General features: G+C 41.3%; 2 protein-coding genes across 2 annotated transcripts in view; one reads left to right on the forward strand and one right to left on the reverse strand.

The window, feature by feature from the left end:
* Positions 1 to 12,863, forward strand: part of MAF (MAF bZIP transcription factor) — a 652,899-nt gene extending 640,036 nt beyond the window's left edge. The window contains exon 3 of the mRNA XM_016428695.2: positions 1,959 to 12,863. The gene's annotated coding sequence lies outside the window, so the exon portion shown is untranslated. The remainder of the gene's footprint in view (positions 1 to 1,958) is intronic.
* Positions 2,080 to 19,221, reverse strand: part of WWOX (WW domain containing oxidoreductase) — a 1,214,741-nt gene continuing 1,197,599 nt past the window's right edge. Inside the window, exon 9 of the mRNA XM_001368357.5 lies at positions 2,080 to 3,278. Coding sequence (XP_001368394.2) covers positions 3,090 to 3,278 — 189 coding nt within the window. The 3' untranslated portion in view covers positions 2,080 to 3,089. The remainder of the gene's footprint in view (positions 3,279 to 19,221) is intronic.

The raw sequence follows: 19,221 nt of genomic DNA on the forward strand, positions 1-19,221 counted from the left end.
ACAACAAGAAAACAAATATGTATGAACAAGCTATGTACGGGATGAATAGGAAGAGGGAAGACATTAGAATCAAGAAGTATTGAGAAATGTTTCTTGTAGAAGAGGAGACTTTAATTGGGATTTGAAGGAAGCCAGGGACTTCCCAGCAGAAGTCAGTAGATGGAGAGGGAGAGGGTGAACACTCTAGGAGTGGAGAGCATGGGGGACTGAGAGAATGCCTGGAGGACAAAGATGGCGTGTCTTGCTCTTGGAAGAGCAAGGAGGTGGTGAGAGTCACTGAATGGAAGAATATGTGTTGGGTGTAAGATGTAAGACACTGGAAAGCTAGAAGGAAGATAGTTTATGAAGGTCTTTTAATGACAGGGGATGTTGTTATTGGATCTTGGAGGGGATTGGGTATCACTGGAGTTTATTGAGTAGTAGGAAGGGAGGCATGAGTGTATCTTCCCTTTAGGATAATCACTTTGGTGGTTTAATGGAGGAGGGATTAAAGTGGGGAGAGACTTGAGGCAGAAAGACCTACAAGTGGGTTACTGGATATATATATTATCTATATATCCAGGGATGATGTGATGGGGGGCTGTGCTGGAGTGGTGGTGTTGTCAGAGGAGGGAAGGGGGTGTCTTCAAGACAGGAAGCAAGTGTGAAATTCTTAGCAATAGCTTGAATGGAGGTTAGATGAAAGATAATGAGGATTTTTTAGGATGACACTTGGGTTGTGAGCCTGGAGAATTTAGTAGTTTTGCCCTATACTTTAATAGAGAAGGTAGGAAGGAGGGAGGCTTAGGAGAAGAGGTAACGAGTTCAGGTTTTGGACATGTTGAGTCTAAGATAAAGACCTGTAGGAAAGACCAATCAAAGATTATAAATATAGAACTAGAAGGGACCTCAGAGGTCATCTGGTCCAACTTTCTCCTTTTACAGATGAGGAAACCGAGACATATAGAGGTTAAGTAACTTGCCCAAAGCCACACATTATGGCAATAAAAAAAGGAAGAGGTAAGAAGGAGGCATATTGGAGAATGTGAATGGGGACAAAGTAGTTACTGTGGGATGGACTAAGTTTACCAAAACTCTTTGAAAGGCATGTGTAAGGCATTTGAAGCCCAAGCAGAAAGTCAGAAAGAAAGGGGGGAAAAGGAAATATAGTGTAGTATAAAGAATATTGGAATTAGAGCCTAGAGATTTGACTTTAAATATCAGCTCCAACAGTGTATTAGCCATATGATCCTAGGCAAGCCATTGGTCCTGCCTGGACTTCTCCGGAATGGAGATTATAACCCATTCTGTTTGATCACAAGTTGGTTGTGAGGAAAACACTTGGAAACTTTATAAATGAAACAGAAAAACGAGAAATGTTGCTGAATGAATCTTGCTCTGGGTTGAAGGGAATGCTCTAACATTTCTCATTTGAACAATGTAGTTTTGTCTATAAATTAATTTACCATTGCATATAGGCCATCAGTGATTTAGAAAATGGCATATTTCCCAGTGAGGAGTGTAAACAAGCAAAGGCCAGCCATTTGCCATAAGATTGTCTTATCTGAAGCCCATAAAAGCCCAAGATTCCAGGTCCCCATTCAGTATTAAACATGGACTGTGCATCTGGTTAACTCCTCTGGGCTCTGAACCATCTCCATCTAAAGTTTTCATGAACAGATTACCTTCTCTGACTTTTCTCCAGAGATATGCAGAACACAGAGAGAAGAGCACACATATTCTCTCTCTGTGTCTCTCTGTGTCTCTCTCTGTGTCTGTCTCTCTGTCTCTCTCTGTGTCTCTGTCTGTCTGTCTCTCTCTTTCTCTCTCTCCACCCACCTCTCTCCCTCCCTCCCATTGCCCCAGGTAGTTTCCAATGATGGGGACAAACCCTCAGTAAATGGCCAATTTGCCATAAATGACACCCAAGAAATGTGAAAGCACAATTAACCATCTTCCTGTCTTTATCTTGTTTACAGAAGATGTGATGCTGGGATGCTGATGGCGTGAGACAACTTTCAGGCAAGAAAATAGCCACAAAGCACAAAACAAAACAAAACAAAAAATACAACCCAACTCAGCGAAGACGCAAGAACCTTCTTTTCATGGCATCGACAAGAAGCTATTTATTTTTCCTTGTTTGTTTGGTTTTTTTAGAGATTAATACATTTAAAGAAACAATACAAATGTTTTCTTCAGGTGACAATATTTAAGCATGTTCTTTTATTAAAGCATAAGGATGAGAGAATAAAGACAAATGCAAGCAGGATCGGGCATCAGGAGAACTGAGAAACTGAACCTCAGAGAGATCCTCTTTAGAAGTCTTCATGGAGAGTCAAGCCCCTGACAACCTTTTATGCATCTTGAGGACTTGGGATCTTCTTTCCTGACTCTAAACTAAGCCTTTTAGGGAATAGTGTCCGATATACATTTTGTTATCTCAAAAATACTCTTCAATATTTAATCAGCAGGGGAGGAAGTGACCACTGCTTTTTGTGTATATTCAGCTAGCTCAGCACCACATACTCCTAATCATCACTGAGGCTTTTTGTCTAGAGCAAAATGGGGGAGGGATAGAAGGAAAGGGGACCCGAGTCCCCTTCCTTTCTGTTGCCGAGCCTAATCGAATTTGGTCAGGTTGCATGAAACAGATATTTCCTGACCAAGATCAATTCTTAAAGAAGAAGTCTCCTTCCCCAAAGGGGCTGGGGAAGGAGGAAGGGAAGGGGGAGGGATTGTGTGGGTGATTTGTAGAACATTGAGCCAGGAGATCAATGAAAAAGTTGGCTTGCACTTCTAAAGTAACACAAAAGATGCCCCCAACTTCATGGAGGGCTCTACTTTGCAAAGGCTACAATCCTAAGGAAAAGCAAAAGAAAGCCCCAGAAAGAGATATTGTCCCTTTAACCTACAGAATTCCCTACTTCCCATTAGTACTTAACATTTTTCACTATGTTGTGACTGCTATTATTCCATTTAACACTAGCTAATCTGTATTGGAGGTATATGGAAACCCTCTAGATGATAAGCTTGGAAAGGTTCCAGTGTTGGCAGTTTTCTAATGCGCGCACATACACTGGGTGTGTTTTGATCCTTACAGGAGGTCCCCGTCAGCTGGTCTGCCTGCCAACTCGTTCTTGGATCAGCCTCTCGCTGAGCTCCCACAAGGCCCTGGCCGTCACTTCGTTCTGGGCCTCTGCTGAAGGCAAGCAGCGACAGCAGTTGTTGAAATACATTCCTCCCAGGCCCTCCAGCTCGGGTGCCACGGCGCAGTAGACGGTGGTGGCAGCTCCTTGTTGCTAGAATTCAAAGAACAGAGAAGAGGAATTAGCCAACGTGAGCCTGGCCTCCGCAGCCTCCCCACCTCCTTCAATAACAGCCCTGTTGGGGCAGGCTTCCGTCGGACTCCCTCGAAGATGGGAGCAGCCTGGGAGGGAAAAGAAACTAATGAGCATGCATCGAAAAAATAGCCCCAAACAACACAACAGCCAGAAATCCAGAAGCCAGGCGGAACGATTAAATATGGAAACCAACAGGTGTATGAAGGGATGGCCTTCCAAGTGAAAAGAGGGGAAATGAGCCCTATTTTTATGAGCAGAAAATACCTTCATTTCTACGACCCTCTGATCTAGCTAAGAATGCAATGTGATGGTTGGTTTTTCTAAAACCTTCTGTTGGAATTCACCGGGGCACGTCCAATCATCCTATCACATGGAGAACCTTGAGGGTCCATACCAGCTCCCTACATCTTTGGTTTCCTACAATGTGACTACAATGTGACAGAGGCTAATGCCTCTATTCACACACACACACACACACACACACACACACACACACAATCAGTCAATCCTAGGTTGCTGTTAGGAAAAGAGGGCTGGCTGCTTGAATTCAAACAGATCTCAATAAATAGCCAACAGAATTAAACATTGCCTTTGGGGAATATTTCTTACTTCTAGAGGGGAAAAAAAAGACCAATTGTTTGACTAAACTCTGCCTGTTTCTCTTTCAAATTGGATTGTGTGTATGTGTGTATAGACACAGCCTCCACCAGCCCTATTTCTGTATCCCCAGTGGAATTCTAGACTTTCTCCTTGCCCTCTAGAACCATTTTATAAATCCCAAAGAAAGGATGCATTTAGAAGAATACTTGGGAAAGGCAGGGGCAGTTTTGTCTTTCCCCTCTTCCTCAAAATGCCAGGTGGAGGGGATGAAGTCAGCCCCTTCCCGTTCTCCTGATGGAAATCTCCCGGTTAGCCAGTCTGAGTTCTGACTTTGCACTGGGCACAGATGGGGGAGTGTAGCTGGTGTGGCGGCGCTTTGTGGGGTCTGACAGAGTCAGAAGACCCATTCGGAGGGCAAGGAAATCACTGGGCTTCATGAGCGATAATTAGAAATAGTAAGCTAGAGCTCATAGAGAGACAGGATGCACAGCTCTAATTTAAAACCAGTAGTTTATCTGGCATCTTATGAGTATTTATGTACATCGTAGGTCTTGCCGAGGTGACTAATTATAAGCTGATAGCGATCAGAATACACAGGTTGCCAAGAAAGACACAAAAGAGAACGGAAGAGAGAGTCGCCGATGGAACATTAGGAAGAAGGGGTGACATCACCGCCTCCCCCTCTTCCTTCTCTACCAGCAACCAACCAACGCCACAGCCGCGTCTGTCCCCCGGAGAGTTCCAGTCATGGCACATTACCGAGCTGATTGTAGATCAGGGGAGACTCATGTGGCAATGAGAGCCTGGTGTTTGTTCAATGTGATTGGCTCCCTGTGGTTTCAACAACCCATAGTCACTTGGAAGGCTTGTGGGTCTATGGCGGTGAACTCCATACGGTGAAATTATGTTTCACTGGCTTCAGGGTGGGTGGCCTTGGCCATGTTCTAACCTGCACAAACCAAGCTGAAAACAAAATGGTCCTATTCAGCCAAAGCATAGGTTTCTTTGGCTGTTTGAATTCATTTGGATTTGATAAATAGCCAATGGAATTAACCATTGTCTTTCTTTGGGGAATATTTCTTTCTTCTGGGGGAAAAAAAGACATTTTGACTTAATTTGTCTGTTTTTCTTTCAAACTGGAATGTGTGTATTTGTGTATAGGACACTCTGTCTCTGCCAGCCTCATTTCACTGCATCCAGGAAATGTCATTTTTTTGTCCATATTGTAATAAGCACGTTTAGTGGAATAGTCATCACCTATTCCTTAAAATTATAAGTGTATCACACAGCCCTTTTCTTCAAAGCTTGATTTTTTTTTTATCTTTCCCTCATAAACATTAGATCTGCTTGACAAGAAGGAAAACTGAGGCAAAAGCTATATTAATGAAAGAAAGGACAGAATTAAGCTAGTTCTCCCAGTTAACACATATTATAGACACTAGCTCTTGGACCTTAATGATCTGAAAAATGGGTTTTCCCAACAATCTACAGATAATTTCTTCAATTTTACACTTCACTTTACAATTGCAAACCCAACCCAAGAGAAGTTGAGCGGCTTTCCCCATATTCTCTCATGAAGCTGAAATGGTAGGGATCTATTCTTGAAGTTCAAGACAATCCAGAGGACCCTAGAAAATATCCACACTACCATTCGATTTGTCAGTGGTCTCAGCTGAGGTTGTTCATGATTAAGTGAGAGGAGGAAAATACATCAAAAAATTTTCCCCCATCTGTTGGTGTTTTCCAGGTACCATTTTGCTGTACAAAATAATCCACAAGAAGATTATGTCTCATTGCTGAAGCTGTCTTTTCCTAGGAAAAACGTGTCTTCACAATGATCCCAGAAGCAGGTGGAGATGTCCTCATCCTCTGACATGATTTCATTTCAACTGGCATTTGGCAGTCATACTGCAACCCTTGATTCTGAAAATGTTTCATTGGATTGGATTGGCTGGTTGGAGCATTACATTATTTGCTTGGGGTGAAACAAAATTTTAATTACCTCACAAGAGGCTTTTTTGGGGGGTAGGAAAACATAGGATGTCATCTGAGAGCAAAAGACTTCTCTACCCCAGAATTATCTGCATTTAGCTGGCACCGGGTCATAATCTGATTGGCAAATACCCCCTAAAGGGAGCAGTCTTCTCCTTCAGACTGCATTTGGCAACTTCAGGAAAGAAATGACCACTGGATATTCAATGTGCCATTGGTTCAGTTTCTCCACAGATGTTCCTTTGGCTGCACTGGTAGCATCTTCTGGATAACAGCTTTATACAATCCGACATTATGACAGTCCAATAACAAGTTTTAATTTTTTTGCTCATCAGCTTTCCGGTTCACATATCATCAGCAGAAGACAGAACGGCATGTCAGGGCATCTCATTAGGAAACAATTCCATGCTACTGATAAAAGAAAAACCATTCTTAAACTGATAAAAAAAAACCTGCTAAAAATAAATAAAGCAGAGCACTTTAATCACTGATGAATGCCTTTCAATGCTAAGCAGTTTGTGCCATGTCAGTTGGGGATTCTGAAAAGATGAAAGTCCTATAGAAAAGAATTAATGTTAACAACTTTGTTAGAAATTTCCTCAAACAACAGGCTTGTCAGTCGTCACCACTGCTTGCTGTTGCATTGCGATTAAAAAAAATAGTTAGCATATAAATAATGATTAGAGATATGGATGCTCCCACAAACATTGGTTTTAATTTTTTTTTTAAAAGAAAATGATCTGGCTTGTCATTTGCACGAGATTGCTAATCACTAGAACTGAGGTCAGACATCTTTAACCTGTAACAAAGGCAGTGAATTTGGATGATGGATACAAAAGATCCCGAATTTCTGGGAAGCCCAGCTGAATCTTTAATCATGCCTGAATGCCATTTCCGATCCAGTCAAACATTTGCAAGCTGCCAGAGGAGGGCCAGGCCATCAATCTTGATAGTGTATGTAAAATTACCCAGGATTCTTGTTCTGGATTAAGTTAAGAGTGTCTTGGTAATAAGGGTTCATCATTCTCTTTCACAAATCATTTGTCAGATGTGTGGTACAATCTGAGCCCACAGAAAGGTGGTTGGGGGGAAGCAGTCGCTGTTTATTTATGGTGAGAGCACAAAGACCTAAATTATCTGTCCTTCCAAAATCCTTTGTTGGGAGGAAAATGTTAAACAGTGGCTTTTCATTGGAATTTATTTGATAACTGCTAGCTATCAATTTGTTGCCGTCGCCATCGGATACAAATGAGCATCAAATCTCTTAAAGGTAAAAGGAAAAGGATTTCTGGTGTATAGTATATGGTTTTAAAAAACCCACACCTTGATATATGTAATGCATCTGTTAGTCTTTGGAGATAATACTTGCATTCTTAATAAGAAGACATGTTAGACAATTTTGTTCTCCATTCCGAATTTATCTATTTCCAAATGCATGTTTAGTTGTACAGATTAGATTCCTGTTAGAGACCGTTCGGGCTATGTATGCCACACTCTATAGCCACTAGCTTCAGAAGCGTGGCATCCCTAGATCTTTGAGGCAGGACCCTGGAAGAGGCTTCAATGGCATTGCCAAGCAACGCTTATCGCATCAAGTTCTCCAAAGAGTCTTTTCTCTGAAGGAAAAGTGGGAGGATGTGTTTGGACTGCCATGTGGACCTCATGTGAGCAGTGGCACCTGTGAGGAGAGCGATCATCAGCCCAGCTATGCCCCGGGGGCTCTGAGGAACAAACTGGAAGGAGGAGGAGGAGGACTGAGCTCAACTGAAGCAGGAATGGCATGGGCTTTATTCACAGTCTGGGCACTTTTGTTGTTATTCATCTCAGGTCTATTAGGCAAAGCAAACACTTTCCAAATGCAAAAACAGCCGCTAATCCAGGGGCATTGTGAACATGCCACACAGAGCGGAATAATTTATTATTACCCAGCAGTGGAGGAGATGAGGTAATAAGAGTGCATTCCACACTGTGGAATGAATGGCCATCTCCCCGCCCTCTCCATCTCTCCATGTCCTCCAATAACACTTCTGCAAGAGGGTGTAAAACCACTCTGCTGGAAAGGGGCCACGCCAGGTTTCCCAGTTTCTTTGTGGGCTTCTGGGCCATCCATTCTGCAGGAAACAGTTACTGTAAAATCTCTTGTTTTGAACAAACAGCGTCAAGGCAAACACTTCCAAATGCCTCTTTATTCTCAGCTCACTGTGGGAGGACGGACAACCTTAAAATGGACCAAATTGGAAAATTTTCCATTAGCTAATGACAAAATTCGGCCCCCATGGAAATGAGGCTGCTCCTCAGCCTTCTGAATTGGCTGCCATTCATGCTGATAGATCAAGGGATTGTCCCTCACCAGCCATCAATTTGGGGAGTGTGGTGTGTTCATTTCACTCATTCGCTCAATGTTTATTAAATGCCTACTGGGTGTAGAGTTGGTTCATTCATTTGTTCACTTAAACATTGAGTGAGCACTTGCTGTGTAGAGCTCTATGCTAGGCATGGAGGGAAATAATGAGAAAGAATGAGTAAGACACAATCCCTGTCCTCACAAGCTGTTCAGTCTAGTAGAGGAAGATATTGGCAACTATGATACACAGGATTTAAAGCAGGAAGGGACCATAACACTCACGGAGGCCAACTTCTTCATTTGACAGAGACCAAGGTCCAGAGAAAGGAAATAGCTTGCTCATTGCCATCCAGATAAGAAATAGCAGAGTTAGAATTTGAAGCCAGGTCTTCGCTTCTATTTTCTTTCTTTCTTTCTTTGCTCCAGCCTCTGGTCTCTGACTGAGAAGATCCTGATCTCTGGTATTTTCTGTGATGTAGGAAAATCTCTTCTCTTCCCTCTGGAGTTACAGTTCCTCTATAAAAATCAGGATGTTGGAAGATTTACTCTCTTGGGTTCCTTCCACTTCTGACTCCTATGGGTCTGACTTCAAGGAGGTAAGGAACCCGGGTGACTTTCCTTTTAAGTAGTCTGGCTTCTTCTTGGGTGGACATCTCCAGGCACATTCACTCAGTGATGGCCACTGAATAAGAACTAAAATAGTCCCTGTCCTCAGAGAGCCCACACATTTTAAAGCAGTTCATTATTCAGCTCTATCATCTCTGTAGGTGACCCGTCACATATGCTAAATATGGGAATTGTTGATCTTAGACTTATCAATTCCACTTCTGCCCTAAAAGCAGGATGGTGAGCCCATCCCATCGAACTTTCATTTCTGGGTATGGTTCTGTGATATTCTAGGAGTCATTCCCTAAGTTGGATGATCCTTCTGCTTTGTGATGGACAGGACATTGTTCACTCATGCTCTGTAAGACATAAGCTTTCTCACATTCTTCTCCCACCTCCTGTGCCATATTCAACAATGTTCATTCCATCTGGAGACAGCCTAAAATAGACATGCTGGATAAACTCTCTTTAGGTCAGCAGTGGGAAATGAAGGTTGTCCTTTGGTAGCTTGGTGAACAAGCTAAACTGAAATTATAAACATTTGGATGAACAAGAATGAAGGTTCAGCTCTACAAGAAATGATCTAAGGACAAATGAATGCCAGATGATGAAGCAGAGCCCACTGCAAAATGTCATTCCCAAATTTTAACTTCTTCCCCAATCAGAAAACCCAACTTGTATTTGCTCTCTGGCCATGGAGGATGAACTGAACCACATCAAAACTAGGTGTATCTCCACAATCTGCCTGTTAAGTCAGTACCAGTACAGTTAAGTCAGGGATGTGAAGGAATGCAACCTTTGCAAGGGTAATCTAAGATGCAGTCTATCTGATCTGCTTTTTCCTTGGATCTACTCCCATCTAATTAATTCCTGACAATAGCTGACCATCCAGAACACTCTTTTCCTCTCTCCCAATCAAGCTTTTGCAGATCTTTTCCAGGTTGGTTTTAAGAAGGACCTTCTTCATGGTCCTTCAGAGTTTTATACACTTAGAGTAGACTTTACATGTGTGGCTAAAGCAATATTTTTTCCTTGATTGGGAAAAGAAGAATTCATGTAAGATTTTTCAACTGCTGAAGCATTAAAACATAGTGATGGTGACACCAACTATGAGAACAGTTACCTTTAGATGGTATTCTGGTTTTTACCTTTAAAAGAAGAAAATGTTTTCATTGCAATAAATGCATTTTTGATAATGTATGATAGTGTTTGAGCTATGGAACAAACAAGCAACTTGTTCTGGGGAAGGTCCCCCAAATTTGAAGATCACCATGAAGCCAAATTCATCCTCCACAATCTAGGTGGAAAGAACTGATGAGAAGTGTAGAGAATTACACTCAGGGATGAAGGATCAAGGCTGTGAGACAAGCAGCCTATCTCTTTCTCACACCAGAGATGGATTTGGTCAATGATCTTGGAGGCACGCATATACCAGAAACTGTCTTTTTTCTTGATTTACAATCTTCTCTCTTGTCAGAATCTCCCAAATGATATAGGTCCCTGTCTGGATCTCCAAATTCCATCTCCCCAAATAGCTGGTGTAAATATAATTTCTCAAAGTTGGAAGAATTCTGCCTCTTAAAATGGGTCTGTTCCTAGATAAGCTTTTGTCTTCTCTCGACTCTGCATATTCCTCAGCACAGTGGGCTTTGGATAAATGGCTGTTGAATCTGTTTGTTTAAATTTTTAAGAACATACTGGAGCACTTCTCCATATGACTCCAGCAGGGGATTGGGGAGAAGTCGTGGTAAAGGAGAGGCGAGAGTTCTGTTACTGTTGTCTCTGGAAAAATTCCACAGAAACCCACCCAGATGCAAACAGATCTCAGGCACAGAAACTTTGTAGATATGAACTTGGGGAAAGTGAAACTGAATTCTCTCTGCTTCTTTGTTCATTTCTTGGAGAAACAGTAGATTTATGGGGAAAAGTACAGTGGTCTGGAGCCTCCTTTTCCTGGAGTAACTTGAATAGCCAGTAGTTAAACTGCACAGTACTCTGGAGGGAGGGCAAACTGACCTCAGCAGAATTTCAGGGCTAGCATTTTCAAGAAGATGAAGTTTCTTTAACTTTTTTCCCCAAAATTCTTGAGCTCCTTCTGTGTCCCTTTCTCCACTCCAGAATTTTATGCTGCCCTGTTCTGTCTTGGCTTTGCCACTGCCCTGACATTGACTGTGGGTTTTGCTATTATTGGTGGCCAGCTCATCCCTTTCTGAGTCCCCTACAAGAAGGAAGGGAAGAAATGATGGTTTTCGATTGCCTGGGGATATTTTAATGCCCTCATTTTCCTGCTCATTAGCACTTTCCAGAGACATGAAGAACAGTAGCGGCTGGAACTCAAGAACTGTACAAACTTTCCCTCTTTCCAAACAGCATCCAGGACGCCCAATGCCAGCGAGGTTGCCTTCATCCTAGAGGATGTCGTCTCTTTTCCAACAATCCGCATGGGGAAATTCTCTTTTGGGGAATGAAAGTCATAATGGGCCATCTGATTTTCCTCAACCTCAGTAGACAACAGTGAAGAGAACAGTTGCAGGGACTCAACATGGGGCTACTGTCACTCTCCTGCCGCACTGGAAAATTTCATTTAAAGGCAGAGGAAAAAAAATGTGCAGTGAAGTCAGTTGAGATGGTGCCACGTTTGTAAGAAAGAAAAGCGAATATGTGAGATGAAGAATTTCCGTATTTCACTTCGGTTCACTTGGAACATTTAACATTTTGACTCTATGTATGTATCTTAGTCAACTTCTGTTTTGCCTATCGCTATATACTGTATATAAATGTAGGTCTACATATATACCGTATATATTTATAGAGACTTTTAATATTAATACCTGTCAAAATTAATGATTTTAGTTCAGACAAGATAGTGCAAAGAATAATGCAGCTAAAACCAACGGCTTACTCCCGCCTTTCTTTTGTACAGAATTATTTCAGCCTGACCGCAGCCTAACTGCCACGCCGCAGCAGAGGGTTTCTGATCGGGGAGGCTTTTAGGACAGATGTCCACTGAGCGGCTTGTTGAGATGTTTAAAGCTAATGGCTACTTTTCATCTGCTGAAATGGACACCTCGGTCCCTAGAACACACTGGAAAAACCACAGGGCGTTCGGATGGGGCCGTGGCGGGCTGAGAACAGACCGTTAGCTCTGTCTTCCAGAAAACTGATTAAGAGAATGTATTTTGCAATAATACAGATCTAGTAAGCAGGCCTCTAATGACCAGACTTAGTGCTCTAAGCTGAGCCCTTCTGTATAATGTATTTGCGATGCTCACGGGCAGCCGGTTCTAAAGCAAGCCCTGTTAGTGTGTCTTTCAGGCTCAAAGACACCGGCCTTGTTAATATTTCATTTAGAACATACTGTAGCGAGAGTCTCATTTATATTATGTCCATAATTAATGGTGATAGCTTAGGCACTGCCTTTCCGAGGAGAGATCTCTGTATGTTGGTCGATGGATAATGAGAAACAATAGATATTTCATTCACCAGCAGCTTGTCGCTAGTTAGTAGGAAATTGTCGTGTGTACTGTTGCTTTAATTGCCAAGGTAAATACTGCTGCCGCTTTAGTGAACATTTTAAAAGCACTTGATGCAAATAGACTAGAAAAGAAACAGAAGAAAAAAACTGTCCTTTAATCAGGCTAGTCCTTAGCATAGAAGGAACAAAGGTATGTCTTAAAAAAAAAAAACACCTTTGCTTTCTCTCATGCAAATATGATCTCAATATGCATGCAACTGCTGGTCCCCCAACTGTATTTTGGGGGATATAATTATGCTGCCTTTCTCTTCTCCTTTGTAGACTGTAAATAACTGTAGGTCTCTCCTTCTCTGGTTTCCCTGATGTAAATAGATGTAAATACTCTTCAACTATGCATGGTGATAGTCTAGGTGATTTCAGGTACTTTTATAAGCCAAGGCATGTACTCCGCTGGTTTGTTACAAAAAGAAAAGAAAAAAACAAAACTCTCTCAAAGCTTACTCAAAATTAAAGGTTTCTTACTACACCTTGTCGTTTCCAGTTCTCTTGCCGCCTCCGCCTTCTTTTGGGTGTTCTTTTGGGTGTCTGCCTTGGCCAAGAGAACCCAGACCGAGGAGGGTCCCCCTACCTACTACGCCTTCATTTGGGCACAGATCTCTCCCTTTTCCCAAGGGGAACGCGCTGCCAACACGAGGCAGCCCCAAATTCAGGGGTGGCTATGGTTAGCCTCGGTTTCCTAAGGTGTAAAAAAGGGTTAATGGTCGTACCAACATCCCAGGGTTGTGAGGATCAAATGAGGTAATAATTGTAAAGGATTTAGTTCATTGTTGGAGTCAGCCACAAATATTAACTATTCTTATCATTATTATTACAAATGTTTAGGTTTCTTAATATATAAAAGGAGAGATCCATCCCTGAAACACCCCATACTTTTGTGATCCTGTGTCTATTATTATATTAATATCAAATATTATATAACAATATATAATTATATTATATAATGTATTAAAATATATAATTATATTAGTACATACCATACGATAATATAATTACACATAATATACGGTATAATATAAAATTATACAATATATGATATGATATAATTATATATGATTATATATGATATAATATAGTTTTACATAATTATTATATAAATATATAATGTATATAAATACATGTATATAAATTTATATAATTATGTAAAACTATATTATATATGTGATATGAAATAATTATATATTATTATATATGATATAATTATATTATTAACATTAATCCTAATCTTCTAAGAATCAATATTGTGTATTCATTTCTAGGCAGGAAAGTGGTAAGGGCTAGGCAATGGGGGTTAAGTGGTTTACCCAGGGTCTCACAGTCAGGAAGTGTCTGAGACCAGATTTGAACCTCCTATCTCTGGGCCTGGCTCTCAATCCATCAGGCCACCTAGCTACTCCTGCTCCCCGATGTCTATTACAATGAACAATATTATAAAAATAGGACACAAGATCTCCTCTAATTCTCCATCATGGTATGTAGTGATTCTAGGTCTTCCAAGGTGATCCTGGTGGAATCCACGCTCTATCAGGTCCTGCCAATTTGTAGAGATTATCAACAGGCTGTGCGGTCTTTCCTCCAAGGACCCACAAGCTAGGTTCAGAGAGCTATGCCGCCAATCCAAATGAATCCATCAATCCACAAGCATTTATCAACATGCACTTAATGTGTGCTGGGCAATAGCGCTAAGCCTGGGTATACAAAGGTAAAAATGAAACAGCCCCTGCCCCCTAGCATCTTACACTTTAAAGAAACAAACTGGAGTCACCCATGACACAGATCAAAATACAAAACAGTCCTTAGGTTGGTGCAGCCCCTTTCTGATTCTGGAGTAAGCAGATTGGGGCAGACAGTGCTGAGTGTCACACAGCTCTTGTGTTGCCTCCAGAGGGGAACTTGGCCCACAAAGGCACAATGGAGGGGCAAGCAGTGGGAGGATAAACACCAAGGAATATGGAGTCCCATCTAAGTACCAGGAATAGGAATGGTTTAAATCTTTGAGTACTTAAAAGTTGAGAAACCACAAAGATTTCCTTACAACCACACTCTGAGGTAATTAATACACGAATTATCATCTTTATTTAAGAGTCTTAGAGAAGCTGCCATTTGTATAAAGCCATAAATTTAGCAAGTAGGTGGTGGGTCCAGGATTCTTCAGAGGATTCAGCGATCATAGATTTTTTAAAGAAAGAGATTTTTAGAGACTGTAGGGAGGTCAATTCCCTCATTTGAAAGATGAGGAAATGGGGCTCCAGAGAAGCTAAAAATGACTTGCCCAGAGTCATACAGTTAGCAAATGTCAGAGGTGAAAATGAAAACCAGGTTTTTGTGGCTCCAGACTCAGTACTCTAGTCTCCCACTGCCTTACTCACTCAAAAACGAAATCAGCTGAAATTCTAACACAACTCTACTGGTTCTACGTGTACTCCAGCATAGCATGAGTTCCTGATGCTGAATTACTTGACAAGGTGCTTTCCTTTCAATCAACCATAACCACAGTAAAGGCAGCTGGGCAGGGGTTTTTCCCATCATTTAAGATGAAGAAAGTGAGGTTCAAGAGGGGAAGGGACTTGCCCAGAGTCACCAGTTGGCCATCCAACAGAGCCTGGGACTTCAGTGTTCAAATACTGTGATCTCCCCACAACACAATGTCTACTGGCAGATTACTCTTGGATCTGAAAGAGACCTCAGAGAGAATCTAATCCAACAACTTCATTTTACAGATGAGGAAATGAAAGCTCTGAAAGCAGAAACAATTAACCTACAGACACATGGTGAATTAGTGAATTTAACAGGACCAGAAACCTAAACCCCAGACTGCAGACTCAGTGTCCCTTCCAGCAAAGTACTCTGTCTGACAGATGGTTTTCTATTTTGTGAGGCACTGAACTGATGCCCTCACCCCTCAGCCTTTCTCATTTTAGCTAAGCACCCCCATTTCCCCTTTTAGTATGTTTATGAGTTTGATAGCCTGGAAAAATAATTTGATAAATGGTTTGATAAATTCCCCATCTCTTTCTTCCAGGTACTCTACATGGTGCCTGTGGAAGCCATTCAATTGTAGGGAGATGAACAAAAATGAAATTACCTGAGTTTATAGATCAAGCTGTCTTCCATAGACAAATTTCATTGCCAGGTTTCAATTTAGTTATCTTTTGTTTTCATAAATGGGGACTGAGGAGCAGAGTAAAGAAAACTCTAGGCGACAGCACGCCCTTCTTATTGAAGTGAAAAAGGTAGTTTTGCTTTCTGTAGCTATGGAAACCAAATGCCATGCAAACTTTTTAATGGCTGGAGAACAGCACTGGTATTTGAAGATTCTCTTCCCAAGTACGGTCTTTCAGTATAAATGCGTTAATTGACAGTCCACTTCACGACTTGGTCTTGAAGTTTCCAAACTTAATTTGATGGCTCAGGAGGCTCTCCAGAGCCCTTGAAGATACTGTGAAGATGGGTGTTTAAAAAGCTGAGCTGACATGAGTACCCTGTGAAACTCCAACTGCACTCTCTCTAATAGAAAGCCAAGAAAATGGTTCCCTCTCCTATTAGCCTCCCACAAATAAAGCCTGTTTCATTCACCTTGGAAGGGGAGAGCCTGTTTTTAGACTCCATGGTAGAGGAATCGATATCCGCACCTCCTGTGTTGGTGAGGGTAGTGGAGGAGGATCCAATGTGGGTAGGGTGGATTTGAGTTACTGCCAGGTGGGAGGATGTGGAGGAGGAAATAGCAGACCACTGGGGCAGCCACTCCTTCACTCAGGGGACCACTGCTCTCTAGGGCAGCAGGCCAGTGGTGGCCATTTTTCCTCCTCCACAGCTTCTCAGATCTTAGCTCCAGAAGATATCTATGCCATCGCCCAGGGCAATCTTTCTACTTGCCCCCAACCCCAAGAGTCCCAGGCTTCTTCTTACTCTTGTATCAGTGAAAATGAAGAATGGCTGGTTAGACTTTGACCCATAACTTCCTAGGCTTCTGGTCAAACAAAGAAAGCTATGCCTTGTTCCCTTCTTTCCCATGAGCACTTCTTAGGGTTCAGAGCCAAGATCTCAGAAATCAATTCTTTAAATGATAAAAGTGAAGTATGGGGATTTGCACATGGGTCACTTATCCAAGTTAAAATAATTGAAGCCATTCTCCCTATAGTCGAGCACCGGTTCCTCAGATCCCTTCTTCTATTCCTCAGAATGACAGCACTCTTTCTTTGCTCCATTTCTTGAACCACAGAAGAATAACTTTACTCTTTGCTAAGGTCAGTGTTTCTATTTGTACATTTGATCTCATTCTATCTCATTTCTTCTAGGACTTTTGTTCTGGAAGCCATTTGGTGACTCCCAAATCTCTGGTCCTAATCATTTCTCATAACTCATTACCCACATCCCCAACTACCTATTACATATTTTCACTTTGATGTTCCGTTGACACCTCATTGATTCACAAACTCTTACAGGAAAGACCTCAGAGGGCATCTTGTCCAACTAAGGACTGCCCCAAAACTCCATCCTGTAAAATCTCTAATAAGTAGTCATAATAATCTTCACAAGATTTCTCATTAGAAGCATACCTTCCAAAGCAGCTCAGTGCTAGCTGATAAAAAAAAAAAAAGTTGTTTTTTGTTACATTGAACCTAAATGTGCTCCTCAAACTTTAACTGGAGGTAGTGTGGTACAGTGGAAAGGTCATTGAGCCGAGAGGACCTTGGTTCAAATCTTACCTCTGTTAGAGAGTAAGTAAGGCATTTATCTTTCCTGGACCTCTGTTTCCTTATCCATAAAAGGAGGGACTAGATCTGTGTTCCCTTCCAACTCTGGTTCTAGGAATCTTTAATTTCACAAGACCAATAAGAACAAAGTTTTATGCCTTTTCCATAAGACCAATGTCCAAATACATAAAGATTGAGACCATATGTTCCCTATCCCATGTCTTCTATTAGCCAAACTAAACATCACCGGTTTCTTCAATAGATCCTCCTGTGGCTTATGTCCCTTCCCTTCTAGTTGCTCTCCTCTGTCCAAACCCTCCCTAAAATTTGATTTGAATAACTGAACAAATTATTCCAGGTGTTGTGGACTGACCAGAGAGGACACTTATTTCTATCATGCCTACCTCAAGCAAACTTCAGATTCCTTTCATTGTCTGACTACCATATCATACTTTTGTCTAATATTAATCTTCTGGTCCACTAAAATCCCTAGATTTTCCAAAGGAATTGTTGCCTAGCTATTTCTCCATTTTGCCACAACAAGTAATCAGAATAAGTGATATTTGTGTCTCACATTAAAGGTTCCAAAGCACTTGCTATCTGTTATCTGGAATTTGTCAAGAGCCTTGTGAGTTAGGTACTACAGGAGTTGGGGAGTTGATTTTTTGAGCCCAAGTCTTAGACAATACATTTGTCTTCATTAGAATTCATTTTTATTTAGTACATGTACCAGCCTGGTGAGATCTTTTCGGATATATATGGTGTCACCCAGTAGGTTAGCTCTCCCTTTCAGTTTTGTATTGTCTGCAAATAGGATAATTTTTATCCACTCCATTGATAAAAATATCAAAGAGCACAAGGCTGAAGACGGATCCTTGTTATATTTCCCTGGAGACCTCTGGCTAAAGATGACACTTATGGCTACTCTTTGGGACTGGTTATTCATCTAGTTCCTTTATAGTTTTTATTGTATCCCTTCCTCATGTTTTCTGAGCTCCTTTCACAAATAGGTTCCTTTCACTCCCCAAATACTCATCAATTGTGTGACTCCATGCCTTTGGCCACACTATCTATTCCCTTTCCCTCTTCATCTACCAAATTTTGCTTATCTTTTAGAACTCAACTCAGTGCCACTTCCTTTCTCTAATTTCTTCAGAGTTGATCTTTGCTTCCTCCATTTTCCCATAGTACTTTGTACCTCTCTTTTGATATTATTTGAATTTTACTACATAGTCATGCATATTTGTATTCATATTTTAAATCACTGCTTCACCTTAAGTTCTATGAGACCAAAGGGTCATGTCTAAATTATCATTTCGTCTCCCTCAGTGCCTAAAACAGTGTTTTACAACCAGTAAATGTTAGATAAAGTGATCACAGAATAAATGAATGCTTCTCCCCTCCCCACACTCCAGGAAAAAATGGACATTGAGTTATTTTCCATGTCAGAATTCTTTCATTATTAAATTAAGATGGAACCTTAATTTCTAAAGAACATAATCCTCATCTCTTTAAGTTTTCACAGAGCCAATCCATCAATAAGCATTTAGCTTATTAGCACCAAATACATGCTAGGCATTAAACTAGGTACTGGAATCACAGGATCTGAAAGTTGAAAAAAAATCCAATGGACATGAAGTCTAAGCTATGCCTTACTAAGAATCCCCTCTAAAATATATCTAAGTGGTCGACTAATTCCTGTTTAAATTCAGTGAGAGAGACCTTGCTCACTACCTTCCCAGAGCAATCCATTCCACTTTTTTTAACCTTTACCTTCCATCTTAGAATCAATACTATGTATTGGTTCCAAGGCAGAACAGCAGTAAGGGCTAGGCAATGGGGGGCTTAAGTGACTTGCTCAGGATCACACAGCTAGGAAGTATCTGAGTTCAAATTTGAACTCTCCTGTCTCCAGGCCTGGCTGTCAATCCACTAAACCACCTAGCATCCTCCAATCAATTCCACTTTTGTACAGTTTTGATCATCAGGAAGGTTTTCTTTACATTACATTCTAATTAGACATCTAATCTCTGTCATCAGATACTTGGAGGCAGCAACATTCTTTGCCCTAGGTCTCCTCTTCCATAGGTTAAACATGGTGAGGGATTAGGGGGGTCAGGGTTGACTAGA

Source organism: Monodelphis domestica, chromosome 1, assembly GCF_027887165.1.
Source record: "Monodelphis domestica isolate mMonDom1 chromosome 1, mMonDom1.pri, whole genome shotgun sequence".
Taxonomy (NCBI): domain Eukaryota; kingdom Metazoa; phylum Chordata; class Mammalia; order Didelphimorphia; family Didelphidae; genus Monodelphis; species Monodelphis domestica.